This window comes from Sinohyriopsis cumingii, chromosome 3, assembly GCF_028554795.1.
Source record: "Sinohyriopsis cumingii isolate HCF-2022 chromosome 3, ASM2855479v2, whole genome shotgun sequence".
NCBI lineage: Eukaryota > Metazoa > Mollusca > Bivalvia > Unionida > Unionidae > Sinohyriopsis > Sinohyriopsis cumingii.
Window position 1 is genome coordinate 49,514,132 of NC_142963.1, and position 8,767 is coordinate 49,522,898.

The following is an 8,767-nucleotide window of genomic DNA, read 5'->3' on the forward strand; positions in this document are numbered from 1 at the left end:
CTTTCAGCAGTGAGTTTTACCCATTGACATTCATCCACGAGTAATATTCAGACAGGTACTACATCATGAATACTAAAACTAGGTCACTTTAACTTGTTATTTGACTTTAGATTCATTTTAGAATTTATGGTAAAATTATTTCTTTTTATTAGAATGATGATATAATTTGAGTGAAAACAAGGTCATATGAACTTTCCTTGTTGCATTTGTGATGGTTGATCTTTCAAGAGTAAAAGAGCTTTTTTTTCTTCATCCATTTGCTTGGTATGTAAGATCGTACAAGACCTTAAATGGTTATGCATGTATGTGGTCCTTGAATGCTGTATATGAATCAAAATTAATATTGTACATGTACATATTTCAAACAAGTTGCTTTTATTTTTCATTGTATAATATTGATATCTGTTGATCAAATGTTATATCAATAATGCCATGTGATTATGCAATACTGTATTTCAGATGTGGGAGATATTGATACAATACCTAGACTACCATGGCTGAAGAAGACTTCACGCTTTGTCAGTGGAAATGTTTTCAGCAACAGTCTGTCTCTGATCACCAGATCAGCACTTGTTATTCTTAATGACAAGTACCAGGATGTCCAGTGCCGATTTAACGATCTGGAAAATCCCACAGTCATTGCATATGCAAATCCAAATTGAGGATACTCCACTTTTGCGAGTCATCACTTACACTTTTAACATACGTAAAACAAAATATCTGGTCAAAAATTTGTTTTTGTACAGTTGGGATAGGACTTGATACAAGAAAAAAAATTCAGTGTTAACAGTAAACATGTATGTTATGTATCTAGTAAACATTTACGCCAGTATTCCATCATCCTGTAGACATCTAAATTAATATTTTATTGGATTTGTAAACTAAACGGGAACACGTTTTAATTAATTGTATTTTCATCTTTTGTGTATTCTGATTTTCTTTACCAATAAATTCCATTAGATATCATTTTTGGTTTATATTCAGTTTTAATTTTATATGGATTTATCCCTTGTAAATGCTTTTGGATCAACCAGGGTGTTTTACCAAACTCACTGATGTTTCACCTCTGTCTGTGTGGGTTCCAGTCTCAGACTTGGCCATTTGGCTATGTGATAAAGTTTGCCAATAGGTTCCTGTGCGTCAGTGATTTTTCCCTGGTTCTTCCTCCACCAGCTATGCTTGCTGCCATGTATAGCCTATCATGTGCTGAAAACTGGCATTAAACCCATAACAACCAACCATGTTACCAAACTCTGATCTGTTTTACATCTGTAAATGAAACTTTAAAGGTGATAATATACTTATGACCTTCATATTGAATAAACAAATAATATACATTAATGTGATTTACATTTCTATACACCTTTGTATATTCATGTTTGTAATTTTGTTGATTGTCTCTCAGCTTGATTATTTCCTAACTATGATGACAATTCCGTTTTACATGAAGTCTTTATAATGCTAAGTCTGTGTGCAAACATTTTGTTTCCTACTAAAATGTTTCAATAAATGGTGTTACTTCAATTTGTATCGTCAGCTTTAACATCTGTATGTTTTTTAATATTTATCACTGAGTGTAAAAGTCATTATCTTAGCATCCCATCACCATCTTTTATGTCCCATTTCCATTCTGTATTGTGTTATTGAATTAGTAGAAAAGGCAAGGTCTGTTGGTATTAGCTTGCATTGGTAATAATTGACAAATACTGCATGTGCTAAGGGCTTTGTGGCAGTTCAGGGACTATTTGTTCATGGGCTGAAGCTGAGAACCTCACAGTATTTGTTATATTATACCCAGTAAATGCCACCCATCTGGAGTATCCATGTTTAACAAGGGGTGATAACTCAGAAGTGACTTTTCTGTTCTCATGCAGTACAAGACACATGCAGAAATAAACCATGTGATATTAATATTCGTATTTGGACTGGTTGAGTAAATGATGTCAAGAAGGAACTAAGAGGTGTAATATTTACAGATATACATACAGAATATACCCTTCTATTTACATTACCTGCAAACTCACTTGCAAGTCAGGTCCAACTGCAAACAACATAGACCCAAATATATTGTCACATGCCAACAGATCACAATCTCTCTTGTTTGATCTTCTGATTTCTCCTAAAAGTCTGCATAGACCCAGACTTGTCAGTAAATTATGGGATGGCAGTTCTTGGTCATGGCAGTTTGCAGTTGGACTGGACTGGTAAAATGGTATATACAGCAAGTGTTTTCATTTACATTCCATTTATTGTTGTTAGTTTTTGTCATTATTGCATTATATATTTAAGCTTTAAAAGCAAAGTGCCATTTCAGTTATTGAATTTTCCTGTTGTTTTGTCACTTGTTTCCTTTAGGATATATCGGGCATAACTGCTGAAATGTTTGTGTACATATGGTTAATTCCAATGTGCCTCAGTTATTTGCTGTCATCGAACTGGTAGTGGTGCTTTGTTGGAAATAACATGCTTGTGAAAACAATTGATTAAACTGAATAACATTAATATATAAATTGTACAAGTATAATAATGATCATTTTAAAAAAATCATTTTATAACAGTTCCATTGAGGTCATTTGCCAACAGTGTCTTAACTTGTCAAGGAGGTAATTTAATTATCCTGCTGTCTTTGGTGAAGAAAGAAAATATGTTTTACAAGCATATGCTGAAAACCTGTTTGGGGTCAAAACCTTCAGTTTACTTGGGTCTTACCTTTCATCTGTCCTTAAAGGTTTGAAATGCTAAAATAATAGAATTTTTAAATCACAAAACATTAAGAAAAATGTTCCCTTGAAACAAGACACACATTTACATACTAACTTGAAAACAGCAATATAATTGAATTGTGTTTATGAGAGTCAGAGGAAATGAAAGTCTGTGATTTGAACCAATCAGTTCAAATTTACATGTAAATTCAAAAGTGGCTTCTGATTCATTTAAGTGCCGGTGATGGTTTGATAAGAAAATTATTCATAGATATTTCAACAGATTTCTGGAAGTAGCACTATTTGCTTGTATGTAATGTATGCACAACTGTGAACTTTGTTGATCCAGATTAGTGAGTGTGGATCCAGATTACTGAGTGTGGATCCAGATAAGTGAGTTTATATCCAGATTAGTGAGTGTGGATCCAGATTAGTGAATGTAGACCCAGATTAGTGAGTGTATATCCAGATTAGTGAGTGTGGATCCAGATTAGTGAATGTAGACCCAGATTAGTGAGTGTAGATCAATATTAGTGAGTTCATAATGTACCAGCAGATCACAGTATACATTGCTCTACTTATAACAAAGAGAACCAGATCTGCCAGAGAAGATTGTGACAGATCTGGGTGTGTCTGTTAAAATCAGTGGCAGATCATCAGCTAGAGCCATGTGAGGAAAATGGGGTACAAGATATGGATGTCAGATTTTAGGGGAAAACCCCAATTTTGCAAATGGCTTGAAGTAATATAAATGTTAATAATTTTGTTAACAATTATAATCTGCTTTATAAATTTTAAGGACAGAAGATGCAGATGAAAAGAAGTTTGCCATATAAATACATTATTTAAATACTTGCATACAACTCAGATCCATTTACAGACTGCAAAGACTCAGACCTGACAGTGGATAAAGTGATGGGTGGTAAGGGTCTATGTAGTTTGTTAGAACTTGTCAGTTAAATAACATCATTGATCTAGATCTGCCAGCAGATCAGGGTCTATATTGTTTGCAGTTGGACCGGACTTAAATACAAGTGTATCAGATTAGCATATATTATTTGTAGTGTCAAGTTATTGATTAAACAGGGTTTATGTTGTGATACTGTTAACACTATTTAGAAGCCATTGTTAATCTTTATTATAGAAAAAATGGCTAGCTGTCATGTGGGTAATTCATCAAGAGGAATGTGCAATAAAGATGAATTCCAATAAAAGTTGAAACCTTAAATTTGATGTCTGGTCTTGAAAAACCATAGAAAATGAGAAAAAGTATTTGAAAAGTCCTCAAATTGACATGGTCATCCCTTTAAAACCCCTTGCATTTCACTATTATTTGACTTCTTACTATTTACTGCTTGGTTTTACTCATTAATTATTTTGGGAGAAATATTATTGCATGACATGTTTGGAGGTGGTCTTCCCTTTTCCCTTTATTGCTGATGCACCCCTCTCCCTCAGAAAATCATACATGAGAAGGTCATTGTTTTACATGTTAGAACTTTGGGAAAATGGAGTGTTAATGATCATTCTTGTTCTTCATTTTATGACATTGTGTTTATTTGGGTCCCCTTGATGTTTATGGCCAGACTGATACATTTTAATCCATGTTCCCAATGTATGTTAAATGTCATTTTGGCAAGGCAAATGGCAGACAAAGCATGGTGAATGTTAACTTCATTTTCTGCTTTTGTGATGGCAGAATGAAAATTCAGTTGCAAGTAGAAGATGGATCACAAATACTCGTGGGTAAAACGTTTAAAGGGGACAGGTCCATTGCATTGTGCATGTTGTGTAATTATTACATTTGGGGAAAAGGGTGGGGGAGTATGCCGTTTTAATCGTATTTAAGAAATAAAACAAATACAAGTCATTAGCAAGCACCTAAGAATCCTTTGAAAAGTCGCTGATGACTTCTTTTTTGAAGACAGATTTTGAGAAAAATTATGTCAGCTACACATCCCCTAATATGATACAGCTGGTGAATCAGATCCTGTATTTGGACCAGGTCTTCCTCCCAATCAGATCCCGTATTTGGGCCAGGTCTTCCTCCCAATCAGATCCCATATTTAGGCCAGGTCTTCCTCCCAATCAGATCCTGTATTTCAGCCAGGTCTTCCTCCCAATCAGATCCCATATTTAGGCCAGGTCTTCCTCCCAATCAGATCCCATATTTAGGCCAGGTCTTCCTCCCAATCAGATCCTGTATTTCGGCCAGGTCTTCCTCCCAGTCAGATCCCGTATTTAGGCCAGGTCTTCCTCCCAATCAGATCCTGTATTTCGGCCAGGTCTTCCTCCCAATCAGATCCCATATTTGGGCCAGGTCATCCTAAGAAGCAGCCACAGTTAAAGCTGGCTGGCTGAATGAGAAGGAAGTAGCCACAGAGCAATTATCGTTTGCATACAGTGAAACAGTCTTTGGGAAAAATCACTATGTATACATAGAAGAAAAATTCATCGCCGTAGTAAAATCCTTCAAGCAGTAGAACATCGATATTTGACATATTTTGGATGATATAATGATTTGACAAAGTACACGTGCAACTGGAAAATTAATAATGACAGTAAAATCAGTTGACAGCTCCATTATTGCAATATTTGTTGATGTTTATATTTAAAGACTTAAACTTATAACACTTTATTTTAAAATTTGGAAAATGGTTATAAATACACCGTTTCAGAACTCCAGTACAAATGTTGGTAAGTTAATTTAAGCAAGTTCTTGGAAGAATTAAAACAATCCTTTGAAAAGTTTATGAAAAGTCCTTGAATTTTCAATCCTGACATTTTTGTATGACTAATGGGTTAACACCTTTTATTCCCAGAGGAGGTAAATCTGATCAGACACCTTTTTTCCGAGAGACAGAAAAGCTAAACCTTGTTAAACCTTCCAGTATCCTGATCTGCTGACATTATGCATGTTAAATTTTGATTTGTTCTATTCACACCTGTATTCATGTGAAAGATGTATCTTAATGTGAGAATATGGTTGAAAACCTATTTAACTTTGTAAAACATGTTGAAGAACTGAATGTAGTATGCTTCACAGTGTGCTTAATTAATGTTTGCAAATTGTATTGATGATGTCATAAAATGCGTTAATTATATTGTGATCGTTAAGAAGGAAATTCATATCTATTTATAAAATTATAACTTTATGTACTGTAAAATTTGTCTCAGTTTTATCCACAAAAATTGCACATTTTATATATCTAATGTAAATTGTCACATTTTGTGGTGAATAAAGTGTTACATTTTCCAAGTTTACTTAGCAGTTGCTACTCCAAGTATTTTAGATGCCTGTCATAAGGCGGAGAGTCTTGTGTTAATGATTTAGTCTCTGTCCATATAGTTGTCTGTTCCCCATTTTGTTTTCACATAATAACTCAAATTTTCCACCATTTACCATTACCAAACCTTGTAAGTAACCTGCATTTGAAGCAAGGAACAAACCTAATTAAGAAGGAAATCAGTTTCCACAGAACAACTTAAATCCTATGCCTTCAGTTATGACCAAACTTTGTGGGAGGCTTGCATTTGAGACCAGAAAAGCATTAGTCCATTTTGGTAGGTTCGTAGGTCAGTATCAACAAGACTGAAAGAAGAAATGTGGTTTTTGAAAAATAACTAGAGTTATGTGACTTTTATCTTTACCAAATTTGGAGATGGAATATACTGATTGGTAAGGCAGGGCATATCATTTGGAATATACTTGGTAGTATTGCTTTGCAACAGTGGCAGAGTATGGGTCTACATTATTTAGTACCTGAATATGCAACCAATGAAAGGGCTACAAGAAAAATATTTTCCGTTGTGGTTCAGAATTTGAGGATAATCTTAACATGTTTTGTATGATGAACAACTTTTTCTTATTGCTTTTTATTCATTCACTTTTATGTTCTATGCTAGATAAGGAATACCCAACCAATAACAGACCATTGCTACGTTTATCAACACAATTAACTCTATAGATATTTATATCTCCGTACTGTTTTCACACGTTTTTGATAATTTTTAGCTCACTCAACCACAAGGCCAAGTAAGCTTACTGTATGGCCCTGTGACTGTCATCTTTCCATAGTCCTTCCTTTTACAACTGTTTGTTACCACTGTGGAGGCCAGATTTCTATCTTAATGCAATCAAACGTATATACATGTTTTCAGCATCATGATCTAAAAAATGTACAAGATTTATACACACGGTCAATCCTGCATCATATTGTCAGTGCTTTTTGCCTTTCTGGAGGCCATATTTCTGGTCTAATATTAATCAAGCTTGGAATATGAATTTATTTATTAAGATCTCGGATAAATTTGATAATGTTGATTAATGAGGATGATCTTGCATCGTATTGTCTGAGCTTCCTGATGCACTGGAGGCCCTGTTGCTGATCTGATTTGAATTTCGACTGGCATCATCAAAATCCTGGAAGAATTGGATATCAAGTGAGATCCTTGCATATTCATGAAGTGATCTTGCATCAGGTTGTCTGAGCTTGTTACCACTTTGAAGACCATGTTTCTGATTTGTCTGTTGTAAAGTTGGTAAATTCAACACAATACAAGTTTTGGATATGGTTGTGTATTTCAGAGGAACAGAAGTCTGCTTGGTGAAATGGTCAGCTGTCAGGTTATTAAACAGGTGAGCAGTCTCATACCCACTTTGGCCTCCTGCTAGATTATCATTGTTGGTGGGGGTTGTTGTTGTGAATAATAAGTTTTTACAATCCACGAGTATGTATGTTTAAATGACATTTTACCAATCAGCAGTCCTTTTTTCTTTTTTCTTAGAATTTTACTCTATTTTCACCATGCTGTCTTTTGCAGTAGTAGATTTTAATATTTCTGTGAAATATTCACTCATCTGTTACCTTCAAAGATTTGTGCTAGGCAGACAGTTTTGGACCTTATGTGACAATATATTGAGCTCCATGTATAATTTATATTTTGAAATCAGTATTACCTTTTCTAAAATCATAATTTTAAGTTAAATGAATAGGTTACATTTACAACCGTAATTTTCACTAAGGTTCACAACTCAGTGGGGGGGGGGGGTAAGACATATGAATTTTCAAACATTATATTAAGCATGTGCAATGATAGAAACTAATTTCCCACAAAGTGCAGGGAAAGGTGGTGCATGAAAATGTAACTATCAGGAGCCTACACATGCCAGAAAGCAAAAAGTCGTGTTGAGAGTTCAATGTTGATTTTTGTGATGGGTAACTATTGTCAATCCGTTAACCTAGTTCTGGGGTTTATGTCAAGTTATGAGGCTTTTATTGTTCCTATACAACAAATGTTACGCTTTTTTGTTTTGCACTTTTGTTTTTTTTAAATCTTAAGAAGTGCTATCATTGTTTTGTGAGGCTATTTTCATGTTGTAATAAACAATTTACAAAAAACTATTAGTGTCTTCAGCAGTTTAATGTATTCAGTATCTACCATATATACTCACAGGTTAAGGTCCTGCTGCAAACATCGTAGACCCATTATCATAATTAATGTGAAGAATGCTCATTGGCATAATTAATGTGAAGAATGCTCATTAATGTGAAGAATGCTCATTAGCATAATTAATGTGAAGAATACTCATTAGCATAATTAATGTGAAGAATACTCATTAGCATAATTAATATGAAGAATGCTCATTAGCATAATTAATGCAAAGAATGCTCTTTAGCATAATTAATGTGAAGAATACTCATTAATGTGAAGAATGCTCATTAGCATAATTATTTCTTTCCATTCAAAGATTTGTTTTCCTGTTAGAAGATACAAAGCTGGTGATGCAGGGATGCTAAATGGTGAAACTTTCTTGAAAATTGGATGATAACTGCCTGACTTGTACAGATTTCATATTTTCATATATCGTCTGAAAACTTGTATCTTTTTATCCTCAGATGTGTGGTAGTAAAGAAAGTAACGTTTTCACCTTTATTATCTGTACATCTTCAGAAATAATCAAGAGTGTGCAGAAATTTTCAAGACATTACAGTAATTATTAAACAGTGAAAACTTTGCAGATGTCTTATTCTGCTTTTGCCTGTTGATTAAACATTTTCACT

The 8,767-nt window shown here is 34.2% G+C and overlaps 1 protein-coding gene across 2 annotated transcripts in view; it reads left to right on the plus strand.

The window, feature by feature from the left end:
• Positions 1-8,107, plus strand: part of LOC149802825 (uncharacterized) — a 151,707-nt gene extending 143,600 nt beyond the window's left edge. For both annotated transcript variants that reach the window (XM_089952280.1, XM_089952279.1), the window contains exon 16: positions 460-8,107. In XM_089952280.1, coding sequence (XP_089808406.1) covers positions 460-662 — 203 coding nt within the window. In that variant the 3' untranslated portion in view covers positions 663-8,107. The remainder of the gene's footprint in view (positions 1-459) is intronic.
• The last annotated feature ends 660 nt before the right edge of the window (positions 8,108-8,767 follow it).